This window comes from Zea mays, chromosome 6 (assembly GCF_902167145.1).
Source record: "Zea mays cultivar B73 chromosome 6, Zm-B73-REFERENCE-NAM-5.0, whole genome shotgun sequence".
Taxonomy (NCBI): Eukaryota; Viridiplantae; Streptophyta; class Magnoliopsida; order Poales; family Poaceae; genus Zea; species Zea mays.
In genome coordinates this window covers 125,759,254-125,774,014 of record NC_050101.1, presented here as the reverse complement: position 1 = coordinate 125,774,014, position 14,761 = coordinate 125,759,254, and the positions used below count along the sequence as shown (strand labels likewise).

At 41.3% G+C, this 14,761-nt stretch overlaps 1 protein-coding gene across 2 annotated transcripts; it reads right to left on the bottom strand.

Annotated features, from left to right (window-relative positions):
- Positions 1 to 3,329: 3,329 nt before the first annotated feature.
- LOC100191461 (uncharacterized) lies at positions 3,330 to 14,481 on the bottom strand. 2 transcript variants are annotated; one of them, XM_023300220.2, is made up of 9 exons: positions 13,825 to 14,481; positions 13,600 to 13,737; positions 13,108 to 13,187; positions 11,945 to 12,336; positions 7,953 to 8,137; positions 6,546 to 6,631; positions 6,094 to 6,227; positions 4,596 to 4,683; positions 3,330 to 3,923 (listed from the first exon to the last, which is right to left on the bottom strand). In XM_023300220.2, the coding sequence occupies exons 1-9, from the start codon at positions 14,338 to 14,340 to the stop codon at positions 3,920 to 3,922; spliced, it is 1,623 nt and encodes a 540-aa protein (XP_023155988.1). In that variant the 5' UTR covers positions 14,341 to 14,481; the 3' UTR covers positions 3,330 to 3,919. The 2 variants fall into 2 exon arrangements, with proteins under 2 accessions (XP_023155988.1, NP_001336745.1); NM_001349816.1 differs by having other exon boundaries at positions 3,334 to 3,923; positions 4,596 to 4,898; positions 13,825 to 14,453.
- Positions 14,482 to 14,761: the final 280 nt, after the last annotated feature.

Here is a 14,761-nt window from a genome sequence, read left to right as displayed (position 1 = left end):
CCATGATGCACCTACCTCATTTTGGATGGAATGATTCCTCAAACCAAACACCCCCTTAGTCACTAAACTAAACTTTAGTGACTAAAGTTTAGTCGCTAAAGTACTCAGTTTGGTTCCAGTGACTAAACCAGACTAAAGAGCATTAATTGCTGTGAATAATTACTGCATTACCCCTATTAATTAGTGGATGTTTGCTGCAAGAAAAGATGGAGAGAGCAAATAAGGTAAAAATCCTACTTTAGTCTCTTTTAGTCATCCCACTTTAGTCACCATGTTTGCTTCTTTAGGGACTAAAAATGACTAAACTTTAGTCATTAAACTTTAGTCACCCCAAACCAAACGGGGCCTTAATACATACTATATATGTTAGAAATAGAAAGGTGATGTGACATGTTATTGAAGAGAGAAGAGAATAAAGTGGTATCTCGACCTAATACAAGAAATAAGATAGGATCCTTTAGTACTCCCTTTGGGGCTAAAAATACTTTTGTCTATCCTCATGAAACGGGAAATACTATGCTATTTCCTCTTCTTATATTACTACTTTTTACTTTGTTCATTGGATCCATAGGAATCCATTTTGATAATGGAGTAAAAGATAATAGAATATTGGAGTTAACCATATTATCAAAGTGGCTAACTCCTTCAATAAACTTGTTCCAGGAAAATTCTAATTCTTCCATAAATTCATATGAATTTCTCACTAATGCAATTTCTTCTGTAAGTTTAGCAATTTTGGGTCTATTCATAGCATATATCTTTTATGGATCTGCTTATTCTTTTTTTTTCAGAATTTGAATTTTCAAAATTCCCTTGTAAAAAAGAATCCAAAAAAGAGCTTTTTGGATGAAGTAAAAAAAAAGATATACAGCTGGTCATATAATCGTGGTTATATAGATTTTTTCTATACTAGGGTTTTTATCCTAGGTATAAGAAGATTAGCCGAACTAACGCATTTTTTTGATAAAGGTGTCATTGATGGAATTACCAATGGAGTAGGTCTTGCTGGTTTTTGTATAGGAGAAGAAATCAAATATGTAGGGGGAGGGCGAATATCGTCTTATCTATTCTTTTTTTTATGTTATGTATCCTTGTTCTTATTCTTTATTCCATGAAAATGGATTATTCCATGAATTCCTCAAAACGAGGCTCATCAAAATGCAAAATCTAAGACTACTATAAGACTACTAATAAAATAAGAAAAAAATGAGAACGATTAAATTACTTCTCCCGAATATCCAACTGACTTATTAATTTCTTATAACGTACTCTATTTTTCTTTGCCAAATAAGCCAGCAAACGTTGACGTTTTCCCAAAAGTCTTCGTAGACCTCTTTCCGATGAAAAATCTTTTTTGTGTAATTCTAAATGTGAAGCAAGTCTCCGTATCTTATTGGTGAAACTGAATACTTGAAATTCAACAGAACCCCTGTTTTCTTGTTTTTCTTCTTTAACCATAAATCAACAAATTTTTCTACCTCCTTTCTTTTTCAGATACCACTTTGACACGAGATCATATGCATTAAAATTTAAACCATCTAATAAACCCACAGTTCATATTCTCATACACATCTAGATTTAATTACCTTGTGGGGACTATGAAATAACACATGATACTATATATTGGGACAACTGTGTCTTCTATGGTAATATATGATGTGACAATTTTGGATATTATATGACAAGAAACAATTGATTGAGAATAGCCTTAGTATATGGTTGTTTGGTTCGCTGCATAACTTGTCACACTTTATCTAACTTTTCTGCCTAATGTTAGTTATTTAATTCGAACGATTAATCTTAGTCAAACTGTGGCACAATTAGCAACAAACCAAACATGCCTTATGTGTTTGCTTTGTGTTTCTTTGTCGTTCTACGATAGAACCACAACTACAGGAACCTAACTCTTCTCTCGGCCATAGCAAAGCTCTTGCTCCCTCCACTCATGCAAACTGGGTGGTCCTTCTACCTATGCAGAAGTTACAATTAGGCCATCTTCAGAAGATCGTGTATATAGACGTGCAAAATGTTATTTTATATTATAGACTATATTGTTTACAGAATGAAGTTTGAAATAAGGAATGAGATAAGGAAGTTGCTAAAGATAGTCTTAGAGCCTTGATTGTGGCGGCGCTTAGTCTACTACCTCAGGAACGATGATCCGCTACAAGATTCGACATGACCGCTATCAAGCCTTATTTAGGCCTCGTTCGTATTACAACAAAACCATGTGGATTGAGGTGTTAAAGTGGATTGAGGATAATTTTAACTAGTAGTGGTCTAGTAGGTTTATTCCTCCTTGATATCTTAGGATTTGTTCGGTTAGGTCTGAATCGAAGGGGATTGAAGCAGATTAAATCTAGAAAGTGATTTGATCCCATCCAATCCCCTTCTGGATTGGTCTAACCGAACAGACTCTTAGAGCAACTCCAACGGTCTCGCCATCCCCTTCTGGGAAGTCCGATCTAGAGATTCAAGAATCGAAACTATAAATCAAATGCAACAGACTTTCTTTCTGGTTATCCTTTTTTCTTGTATCGCTATTCCGGTGTTCTCGCTCGGTAGATTTCGCGAGTCATCATCGCTCGCCATCTGTGTAGCCACGTGCATGCCTCCCTTCCTGCCACCACAAACCCACGCTGGTAGGAGGCCGGTTTTTTTCCCTATGTTTTCCCACCATGGTCTTGATGCCTTACCTAATCTCTTGGAGATGCTTTTTTATTTGGGAGTAAGAGAATTGGAAAGGATTAAGAGAGAAATGAAGAGCCAAAATCTCCTTACTATTCAATTTTGAATAGCAAGAGAATTTTAGCTACTCCAATTTCCTTCTCCTAAACAAACCATCAATCTTCTCTAATTCTATGGCTTCAAAACAGGGGATTAAAGAAGATAATGAACTAAAATCTTTTACTATTTAATTATTTATTTTTGAATAGTAAAGAATTTTAGCTCTCAATCTCTTTCCAAACTAATCCTTGTGTTCTTTTTTCCCCAAAATTAATCAGGAGGCAAGATAGAGGAATGTGCGTCCATGAGCAGCGCCTTGCCCTGTGTTGAGTTTTTTCCCCAAAAAAACAATCAGGAGGTTCAACAAGTTGCAAAAGACCACGATCTGGGCATCTCAGGCAGACCGAGGATAGTGATTACAATACCCCTGCATTGTTCTTCATTTTTTTCTCTATATCCAACTCTCTAGAGACAATTATTCTTAAATGTAGTCCATCTTAATTCACAAGGCTGAGCTGCAGTTGAATTCGTTTTTATCTGAACAGCAAACTACATGAGAAACCTACAAGGGACTACAAGAGGAACCGTTACAAGGGATCACATGTGCTTAAAATTTTCATTTGTAAAGTTGTCAAACAGACCCTCAGTGCAGCTCCAGGGATAATGAAATAAGTATAAATTTTCAGGACTCTTCTCGGCCTTGTACTTACATTTCGCAAAAACAAAAAAAAAACAAGGGAGCAAATGGCTTCTATCTCTTACGTTTCTGATGTCTTTGCTTTTTTTGCTGCTACACAACGTATGGCATCACCCGCGCCAAGATTTCATCCAGCGCCAAGGTTCTGCCAACACATACATTAGTGACATGCTATTGATACTACAAAATTTTCTGCCAACACACTACATTAGTGACATGCTATTGATCCTACAAAATTTTGCTTCATCAAGGGGTCTATAAAATATCGTCAACATTATGCTAATTACCAACACCAAGCAATGGTGAAAGAATCATCGTGTTAGTTTCTCCAAAGTTTGTAATAGCCTGACAGAGTTCTGCTTATTTCTGACTAGGACACTGATTTCGTCCAGAGCTTCTTGCTTTGCAATATAGACACCAACTGCTTTGACATATGGGAATTCTGGTCCAAACAAATGAGCAGCACAAGCTGCCTTGGCAGCCAGGAGCTTGCAATCACCTGTAAAAACACAACTGTTTTAGTCGTGATCCCATCGCAGACGTCTAAATACAGTACAGCACCATACCACTACATATGTTTACTATCAACGTTTTGGGACAGCAATCCAGTAACACTAGATTTTGGGACAGTAACCCAGTCACACTCTCGGTGTGTAGCCCCACCACATCTTGGGTTGCTGACATGCTCACAAACCTCTCCGATATGGTTATCATTATGTACAGCAAAGGAACAACAAGATAACAGGTTTCCCAGGAACATGGAATACCAGAGAACCTTTTCACACCACAGTAAAGAATTGAATCAAATTGGCATATCGGTGATCCGATACTAAACAATATGCTGCAGGGTTCTGCAAACAGATACCCATCATTTTCATGAAAACAGCAACCCTAGATCAACCAAAAAAATATTTCCAGTCTCACATAGTTGGCATATCGGTGATCCGATACTAGGCAATATGCTGCAGGTTTCTGCAAACAGATACCCATCTTTTTCATGAAAACAGCAACCCTAGATCAACCAAAAAAATATTTCCAGTCTCACATAGTATACTATGGAACGAATTAGTCAATATGGATGACACTTATTGCCTTATTGGCCTAACTAATCTTAATTAAAGTAGGACAATATGTCATTTTATGCCAGTAGTATAAATGAGTCAGCAGCTACCTGACTGAGCTTCTGATGTATAAGCATTTTGGCTGAAATGATGGCGTGCCCACCATCTGCATCGGGCCTTCCATGATTCTCTGGTAAACTGCTCAAAAAAGACTGAAGAAAATTTACTGGAAGCCTCCAATGATTCACCCCCATGGGTATTAGTACATGATATGCAATCCTCGTAGTCAGCAGTATTGTCAGAAAAAAGCCGAAGGAAACATGATACAAGCTCTTCCCAGATGCAGGATTTCCCATTGACGGAATCTAAATGTAAAGCTATTGCCTCAAGTAGTTGGATGGTGTTATAATATCCTGTCAATACAAGAATAAAATGAAGGCAAACATTGCTTAGCAAAATACTTCATATCCCAGATAAGCAGTCCATTGACCAGTCTAAAAGTTGGATGGTGATCCAGAGAACCAACAGAAGAAAAGGTGATGAATACAAACATTTGCTTAATACTTCAAATCACCACAACCTAGATTGGTGTTCAAATATTTATGCACCATGTAAAATAGTCACAGGAACATCTCAACCATGAAGCTAATGTGTTGGTGTGACGAAAAATGCATAGGCTGTAGTTGATTCTTACATGTCTAAACTATTGCAGCCTAACACCCTGCTAACTAGGTGTAGCTGTAGGCTGCTCTAGATTATGGAGGGGCGTGTGAAAACTGCAGCCAAAGTAATATTTTATTAGGCCCCACTTTGGATAAAATAGGACAGGGCCTTAGACTGTCTACTATCAGTTTCTAATACAAAAAGATGAATGAAATATTACACAATGTGAAAGTGCCTTTCATGAAGGTTCTACTAATCTATACTACTCTATTGAGAACCTAATGTGGACACCTATGCTACTATGACTTCACCCTCCCCACGCCTAGCGCCCGCAGTGCAAAGCGAGCACTCGAACCCACACCCCGCTACTCCAGAAATTTGGGGCTAACCACCAGACCACATGTACCTTAGTGTTTACAAATAAACAATAATTATTTGCAGCCTAGACGCCGCTCCCTACGCTCCCCCGCCTTGTGGCAACGCACGGGCGCATACCTAGTACTAATCTTATGATGTCAACCTACCTAGGATTTGAAGTATTGATTGTCCAAGTTTTCATAAGTTTCACATGTATGGCAGTAATCCTTGAATGATATGTTTATGATCAGGTGATTAGGACTAACAAAATAATCAGCATTAGTTAAAAAATAGATTAGCTGAAAGTGGAATATTTCAAATGCCTTTACCAAGGAAGCCTCAGTTTAGTAAGTGAAAACAAGTGGATATTCTATGCACCGAAAATCCACAGATAGACAGTCATACCAACGAAGAGTTTAAGTGTTTAACACAGTTATATGGAAGAATAACTCAGCTATCTAAGTAGTACTGTGTTTAAACAGTAGAAGTTTAAGTGATTTACACAGTTATATGGAAGAATAATTCAGCTATCTAATTAGTACTGTGATTAAACAGTAGAGGAATCTAGAAGAAGAAAAAAAACCAAACCTTTTTTATGCATTTTGATTAGCCTCTCCATGGAGTAGCTACATGTAGGATCTCTTCTCAAAGCCTCCTCATAGCAAGAGAAAATGGTTGATACCTGGTTTTGGTCATACTCTTCCAGCAGCCTACCTCTCAACCTGGACCAAGAAACAAATTAACTTAAACCACTCAAATCACAAAACCTTGTTTTCAATCAGATGAGGAAAAAACAGACTAGATGATTCAAAAATACTCCCTCCGTCCCAGGATATAAAGTGTAACCACTTTTTATTCTTGTCCCACAATATAAGACATGCTCTCTCTATGCATACGTACATCGATGCAGTGGTATAGAGACAATTAATTACATTTCTTGGTCTTTGAACCAGAGGTGGTTACGCCTTATATACTGGGACGGAGGGAGTGCCATGTAACCTCAGATAAGGGATGAGATTCAAGATGACACATTGTTTTACCTGAAAGGGAGGGCTGTAGCTAAACTGAGGCAGGCCTTCTCAAGCTCATTTAGTGCAACTTTCAGTTTATCACCTAGGAGGAGAATCTGTCAAAAAGAATGTAGCAAAAAAATGAACTGGTCAAACAAAAAATCATAGAAGTAAATGAAACTCACAGCAACATTCCATGTCGATTCAAAACAAGCAGGACATAATTAGCTTGATATGAATCAGGAACAAAAGAAAAGACATGTCAGCACTCAGCAACTATACTACAGGTGTACCAGGAGAATGAAGGGGGGAAAGAGGCACAAGACCAGGCCAAAATCTGCTGAGGAGATGAGCCGTGTGAAAAGGGGGTGTGAGAGTGTTCACAAGGAAGGCCAGTGTGACCGTGTATCTGTAGGAGGAGCCATGTAGAAGGGGGCTGGCTTGGTTTTTGGCTTGTTGCCATGTTGGCAGCGCTGCCCAGTGATCCAGCAGCAATTTCAATCAGAGTTGTATCTAGCCAACTCATACTCGTCGTGATTTGTCATTATGTCAATATGGTGCCAAAGATGCTAAGACTAAGAACAAATAATGGTGTAGCCAATAACAGCTTGGAAAAGAAAATCTGGTCTCTAAAGGAATGTCTAAAGCGATTATATAAACTCTATAAATGATACGGTGCAGCACAAGTGATGTAGAGGAGCATGGTTGTTATGGCGGTCTAGGACCTTTTAAGCGCCTAAGGCGTGGGGCGACTTCAAAGACATATAAGGCGAATAATAACAAAAAAATGGATAAGTAAATAGATAGATCAAAGCTATTTTTCGTGCGTGTTTTTTAGACCTTTATTTTGGAATTTCTGGGAGAAGGAACAAGAAGAACAAGAAACAGCTCAATTCTGCAATTTCGATAGATTTGGCAAGAAAATTTGGGACGCGTCAAGCGCCCAAAGAACAAAGCCTAGATTGGAGGATTTGAGGGAGGGGAGCCAAAAAAAGACTCGACCTGCAGGGGTAAGACCGCTCTCACGGTATTATATTAAGAAGACCTTCCCTCGAACCCCTGTCCCACCACAACGGCATCGTAGTCCATGTGAGAACGACCGGGGCTGGGCCTTAGACCTGTACTTTGGCGTGGGACATACGAGGGGATTTTTTTAACCACGGCCTGAAAATTCGCTCCCACGGGGAGTCGAACCCAGGACCTGAGGAGTGCTACTCAAACCCCCTAACCAACTTGGCTAGAGACCCTTTCACGAAGGGGAGCCAAAAGAGATGGTCAGAAGCAGAAAATGGTACAATTATGCACAGATTAGATGAAAATGGTGTATTAAATAAAATTGCTAGTTCACACAGGCCAATTTGGTTTTTTTAGTTTGAATACAAATTGCAGAATTACGTAACTCCTAATATGTATGGGAGGAGATCAAGTACCAAATACCTGTATTAGTGGCAATAATGCAGCCATCACTGGCGGATTTGAATAAAGAGCCAATCTTAGACATTTTTCTGCATCTTCATACAAGGTATTAGGCACTGACTTGTACTTCATATATTTATCAAAACAATCATTGGAAGCCCCAGTAGCGAACTTCAGCTTTAAAGGCAGCAAGCTCTGCTCCAATCCTTCAGTGCAAATAATAGAATGTGACATTTTAGGATACAAATCATCGGGAGCTACATATGACTTCACAACAAGATACAAAATTAAGTTGAAATATACTGATAAGGTGGTAGTTCAGCTTAATGAGGTGGATCAGTCTGAGGACTATTCTGACAGAAAACACAAATGAAGCTGCATCATCGCAAACAAGCCTGCGACTTGACTGGGTAGTAGCACACAGCTCAAGTAGCACCCAAAGTCCCGGGTTCGAGTCCCTGTATGAGTGAATTCCAAGCTAAGTTAAAAAAAGGCCCTAGTTGGCTCATACTTCATATCCAATAAACATGGAAAGCTACTGGCGTAAAAGAGGTGCCACCAACCTTAGTAACCAGGTTCCTGGATCGATGGGATCGAGGAACGGGAACGTGGTACGCTACTAAAAGTAGGTTTTAACACTACGATATTGGGCTCCTGTTAAGGAAAATTCCACACTTGGGTTGCCTACTAAAATCGGTAAATTCCAATCTCGGTAAATTCCACACTTGGGCTGCCTACTTTTTTATTATTTTCAGAAAATTCTGAGATCTAAATTCGGTAAATTCCGATTAAAATCGGTAACTGTAGGGAACAATCGGTAAAACGGCATATTGATTCCGATATAAAATTTTGATAACCAATTCCGTTTTCGGAAAATACCATTACGTTGGATCCGGTCAAAAAAATCGAAAAGTTTTTTCGGAAAACCGAAAAATTCGGAAACCAATTTCATCCCTAGGGATGATCCCTGTGTTTTGATAGATTAGAGGAATAACATGGGATGGAAATATCCTTTCGAGTGTTAGGATTGAGGGATGAGGATAGGATACATTAATACGGTTACCCTCTAGTTTTTTAGGTTGCCTCCCTATTTTAATTGTTTTCTTCTTTTTATTTTCTCTCCTTTTCCTCATTACTATGACTACGATGTGGTCCTGGATTTCAGCAGCTTCCATTCATTCCAATTCCCAAATTTTCTCTCTTTCCTTCACGTCCACCCAAGCGCCACCACCTGCTTCATGTCATGACCAACTACTCTGCTTCCACTCCCACTCACCAACGCTGCCGCTCATCCATGATGTTGCTCGCCTCGCGCTGCTGCTACACTCGTGTCATGCTCACCAATGCCACTACTCGTCCCCAGCATTACTCACCAGCGCTACAACCTACAAGGGGAGGGGTGAAAGGGACAGCACATGTGTCATGTTACTGCACTGAATGTCTCGTATGCATCACATGGATCTGGAACGAGGAACGGGTTGTGTTATCCGCCGAATTTGGAGGGATAAAGCAAGCCCGCATCATGGAGGTATAGCACGTAGTGTCTCCAATCCAAACACCTCTAAAGGAGGGGACTAATCCATCCTGTTGGGGCGAAGGCCGAACCTTAACCTCGATCACATTCATAGTTATTAAGGAAGTAAGGCAACATAAGGCGCCCGACCCCCTTTTTACCTTTTAGGTGGTAAAGCGTAAGGCGAGGCGAGGCCTTAATTATATAATAAAATAAAAATAGTATATCACTTAGACCAAATAGTATAAATTTTATTGATAACTTTCCACAACTTCCCTAATCTATCCCTCAGTCCATCACCTTTCATATTCCCTATTATGTTAAGATTGAAAAAGAAAAGGAAATAACAAGTAAAATGAGTTAAAGGCCCATTCGGCCCACGTAAAGCACTCCCAAGCCACCACATCTTCTATACCCTAACCCTCTAGTTCTCACGCACACGGCCACAAGACACCCGCCACCCAAGAGGACGCATGCTCGCGCCAGGAGGACGTGCGCTCGCGCCACCGCAGAGGGAGGGCGGAGCCGCGCCACCGTGGAAGGGCGGACTGGTAGACGGAGCAAGACAGTCATGCGACCGCGCCACAACGGAAGGGAGAGGAGGGTCGCCACCAACAGAAAAGTCACCGCCCCGCAGTCCGCGCCTCCATCTGTACCCCTCTCCACTATTCAAGGCCAAGGCATCCACTATACAACGCCTTACGGACGCCTTGTGCCCTAAAGGTGACGCTCAAGCCTAAGATGAATGTCTTGCGCCAACGAGTAAGGCGGCAACGACGCCTTGCCCTCCAGCCTCGCCTTACCGCTTTAGCGACGCCTTAATAAATATGATCATGTTTTATGCTAAATTCACCTCTGGTCATAGGACATTGTCGCTGAGCAGGCCGGCCAAAGGGGCGAGATTTACCGCGAAAGGACAAGGGGCCCCTTTGCTCCTCGAAGGCACCCCACAAACTTGGTTGCCCCCAGCAACCAGCGGGGGCTCGACCTCTTCAAGCAAAGGCGGATTGGGAGGGCCCAAAGGCCCCCCTGGCCCACGCCCGACCGCCTAAGCGACAGGGCCATCCCGAGGCGAAGGCTTGGCGAGGCCGAAGGGTGATTGTTCCCCTCCGGCTTTGTCGCGGGGAAATGGGAATGCGGCGAAGACCTTGAGGCAAAGTCCCTAAGGAACCAGAGCCCGAGGGTCAGGCGCAATTGACCCCCGACGACCGATGGCCCCTCCCCCTCTACCGAGGAGGGCCCACCTGTCAACCTCCACAACAAGCACGAAGCTCTATATAGTTAGGTCAGGGGCGTTACTGTTCGGTAATTGCTCCATTGTACAGTATATTCAAGGAATGTAGCAGTTAACCAAGGGCATAAGCGTACTTTAGTTCCTAGGACCTTGGTCACCCTATAAATACCCCTGTCACGTCCACGAACAGGACGTGCTTGACAAGACACCCAAGCAATCTAGCCTCCCATTTTGTCATGCATTGTCGCTCTCACCTGCTCTCGAGTGCTTCTGCCCACGTATCGGACCCAACACATCTCATCCTCCTTCAACCAAACACATCAAGAGTCTAGGCTCTGACGCTATGTTTTAGTTAAAATGCCTAGGAGATGTCTCCTCCCGCTGGTCTAGTTTTTTTAAGCTAGAAGCAACATGTTCATAATAGCCAAGTGCAACAAGACGCAAACAAACTAGGGAAAAATGAAAATCTAGCTTGTTTTGGTCCAAAATGAAGTAGAAAGCCTCAAAGAAATGCATAGAAATGTCACTCTTCTTCTCTTTTTGCACCCATAACCCATTGCCCCTGTTTGTTTCGGCTTTTCGCAGCTTCTGGCCACCAAAAGCTGTTGCGGACTGCCAAACACTCAGCTTTTCAGCCAGCTTCTATAAAATTCGTTTGGGTAAAAACCATTCAAAATCAACATAAACATATAATCGGTTGAGTCGTCGCAATAGTAGTAATCCGTCACTTTATAGATCCTGAGCCCCATGGACAACTTTATCTTCCTCCGCACGTAATCCTAAAGATACTCAGATTCTCTACACAGCCAGATTCTCCCCACAGCTAGATTCTCGAAAAAGCTGGTCAGAAAAAAGCTGAACCAAACAAGCCCAATTAATAAGAGTTATTCCAATTAATTGCCCCTTTGTTCTGCATTTTTTGTAAACTCATACAACGAAAACAATATTTTAGATCTAGACTAGATCTGTAGATCATGTATCAAACAACTTAGAATTATTTTAGTAATGGATTCTAGAAAACCACTGCAGAGGTGCATGCAGAACTGGATGCACTAAAAACAAAATGTGGGCTAGCACCAAAAAATTCTGGTAGGTGCTACATTAACATTTAAGCATTTTAATGTACTTTATTCCATATAGGATCATTACATCTGCCCCTAAGTACAAAGTCCTTAATCTAGAACAATTGAAGTACGTCAACTTTTAACTGAAACAGAAAGCAAAACATCTTGAAGAACACAAAAGAACTACAAAATTGATACTTACCACAAGTAGGACCATCAGAGGTATCCAAAAATATGCTTCGCAAGTTTTCATTTCCTTGTGATTCAAGTGGATCCATTTCCTCTTTAGGGTGAAGAAAACCAGGTTTGTTATTCATTTTTTTGTCTATATTCTCATTATTGATAGAACTTTCTGAAGAGCAAGTAGCCAAACTGGACTCATCAATATTCATGCTATCCTCATCTGAATTAACCAGAAGATCAGTTCCTGCAGAACCATTTGACTTCATCGGAATACCGCATGATTCATCATAAACATCAAAATCCTCAACTTGCATATCTTTAGGCAAGCCAGAGTACCATTTATCAAATGATATTAAACCATGAACGAGATTTAAGATTGGTTCTGTCTGCAGTTTACCATTGGCGATAAGGCTGAAAAACAAAAGAAATTATCAAGTTCTCAAATTAGATCAATTCAGTCATGTGGGAAGAACTAAAAAGGACTTAGGGCATGTTTGGATCCATTAACACTAGGTAATAAGCCAATAGCTACTAATTTTTAGCAAGAGGCTGTTTGGATCCACCTGCTAATAGGTGGTTGGATAGTGAGTTGAAAGTGCAGTGCATATAAACTATTAGCAGCTATTAGCAACTCCAAACTAGCTAATGGACCAAATAGATAGCAGCCCGCCAGCTAATAATTAGCAGGTTTATTATCAGGCCTATTTGGATCCACTAGTACTAATTTTAGTTGCTAATGTTTCATGCTAATGGATCCAAAAAGGCCCTAAATTGAAGTGAAAGATGGCAAACAACTAATACCCAAAAGCTTCAACCATAAGCAAGTATCACAGAAACTGCATATAAGGTACTAAGAAGCTTTCAGCAGAATAAATATCTATTTTAAGAAATATAAGTGCATATATATATATATATATATATATATTCTGAAGCAATATTGGAAATTGCATGTCTAAACTACAACTCAAGTATCATATAATTCATTGACCTAAAGTGAAAAAAATATGCTTGATAATCTTAGCAACCTACGACCTTTTTCTTGGATGTCTATATATAGGTTTCATAGAAATGAACAGAAAAAGTGAAGGGAACAGGGAACAGGCTTGTAACCATGACCACAGCAGATAAAAAGGTATAACAGAGAGAACAAAAGAACACATGATGAGTGTACAGATGACGCACGTTCTTGTTGCGATGTGTGCATTGTCGATGTTGCCTTGTGAAAGGTAAAATAGGGCCAGTTCAAGTGTAACCAAGTTTTTCTGTCAAATGAAAAAATGGTCAAGTATCTAAAAATAACAATAACAAAATGGCCAAGCAGGCAGCAGAACATAAGTTATCATGTTTTCCATCCATCAGTATTTATAAAATTAAACGAAAAAAATAGCATTCCACAGGTAAGATGATGACCATCGCATTAGTATTAAAAAATAAGAAGCTTGTAACGCTGATGTAGGAATACATAGCCTTTATGTTGTCCTCCCAAAAATATTCCAGATATGTCCTTAATGAAACAGAGATGATGCAGGCACTAGTAATATAACCCAAGGTATTTGTCCAGTTTCATTCATATATTTCTCATTTCAGTCATACTAGCATCAGCTAACTAGAATACTTGATAACAGGATCCCTTTATATCACAAAAGCCTGACTGACAGTAGAATTAGGAATTACTTTTGGGCAAGAAGGAAACCAAATCAGCTTTCGCATCCAAACATTGAACAACTTCTGCGTTCTGAGGTAGTAGCTGCTCCTGCCACCGTACTGCACGCTGCTGTCCTCAGCAAGCCGCTTATGAATCTCCATGGCCACCTTTCATCCAGCACATGTTCACATCAGAAACACCAACAACTAAAACAAAGTAAAAAAATGCAAATTTTATCAGGCATGGTTGCTTACCACGAACATTCTGCGCGTCTCCTCGTAGGAGTCGGGCTTTCGGTTGCCGCTAAGGAGCGTCGAGACGACGCTGGCCGCGTCGCGCCACCGGTGCGCTCCCGCGAGCTCGTGGAGGATGAGGCCCAGACGCCGGCGGTTGAGCCAGAGAGTGGGAGGCTCCGCTGCCGCGGGCCTCGGGACGGAGCGGAGGTCCTGCGAGTCATTCCGTTTCCCGGACGCCCTCCCGTTGCTCCCCACCCCGGTGTCCGCGCCGGACTCGTCCTTGACGGCAGAGAACACGGGCGTCGGCGTTAGGCCGGCGAAGGACGCGTCCCCTGATGCCACCGATGGGATGGTCTGGGGCGTGACGAGGGGAGGGCTTAGGGGAAGCTGGGTGGGAGTCACTGGGAGGCGGCCTCCACGGCGGCGCTTCTTGCGAGGCAGTGACGCCGGCGTGTGAGCGGTGGGCTCTGCGTCCTCGATTTCTCTCTTGACGGCGGTGTGAGGCGAAGGAGACGGCAGCATCGTCCGCGCCATGACGAGGCAGAGGCAGAGACCGCGGCGGCGGGCCGGCGGCGCTGCACCGTCTAGGTCGAGGGTTTTGCAGGAGTATCATGTCCCCGCGGGGAGAGGAGGGTATGTTTCCAATGGGCCGCTCGGATTACTTTGGCGGACACATCAATGGCTGTTTGGAATAACTCCAGATACAAAAGGGATTTAGAAATTCACACCAAGAAGCTTTAACTCAGATTTAAAATATTATTATCACTAGAAAGTATTAAGAGAATTATATTATAAATCTATTAGAACGATTTAATAGCCCATCAATTACATAAATATTTGCAATTTTGCAACCCACAAGTATTGCTTCTTTGCTATTACGTCATCTATGTATATGATTTGAGTTCATCTGTACCTATGATTTATGGGCCCAATAGCAAGGTAGCAAAGTTCACTA

Coding starts and splice junctions, on each gene's coding strand:
- LOC100191461 (NM_001349816.1), bottom strand. CDS start 14,340: ATGGCGCGGACGATGCTGCCGTCTCCTTCGCCTCACACCGCCGTCAAG. Junction 13,188..13,599: donor GGTTTCCTTCTTGCCCAAAA/GTAATTCCTAAT, acceptor TTCATTTGACAG/AAAAACTTGGTTACACTTGA. Junction 3,924..4,595: donor TACATCAGAAGCTCAGTCAG/GTAGCTGCTGAC, acceptor GTGTTTTTACAG/GTGATTGCAAGCTCCTGGCT.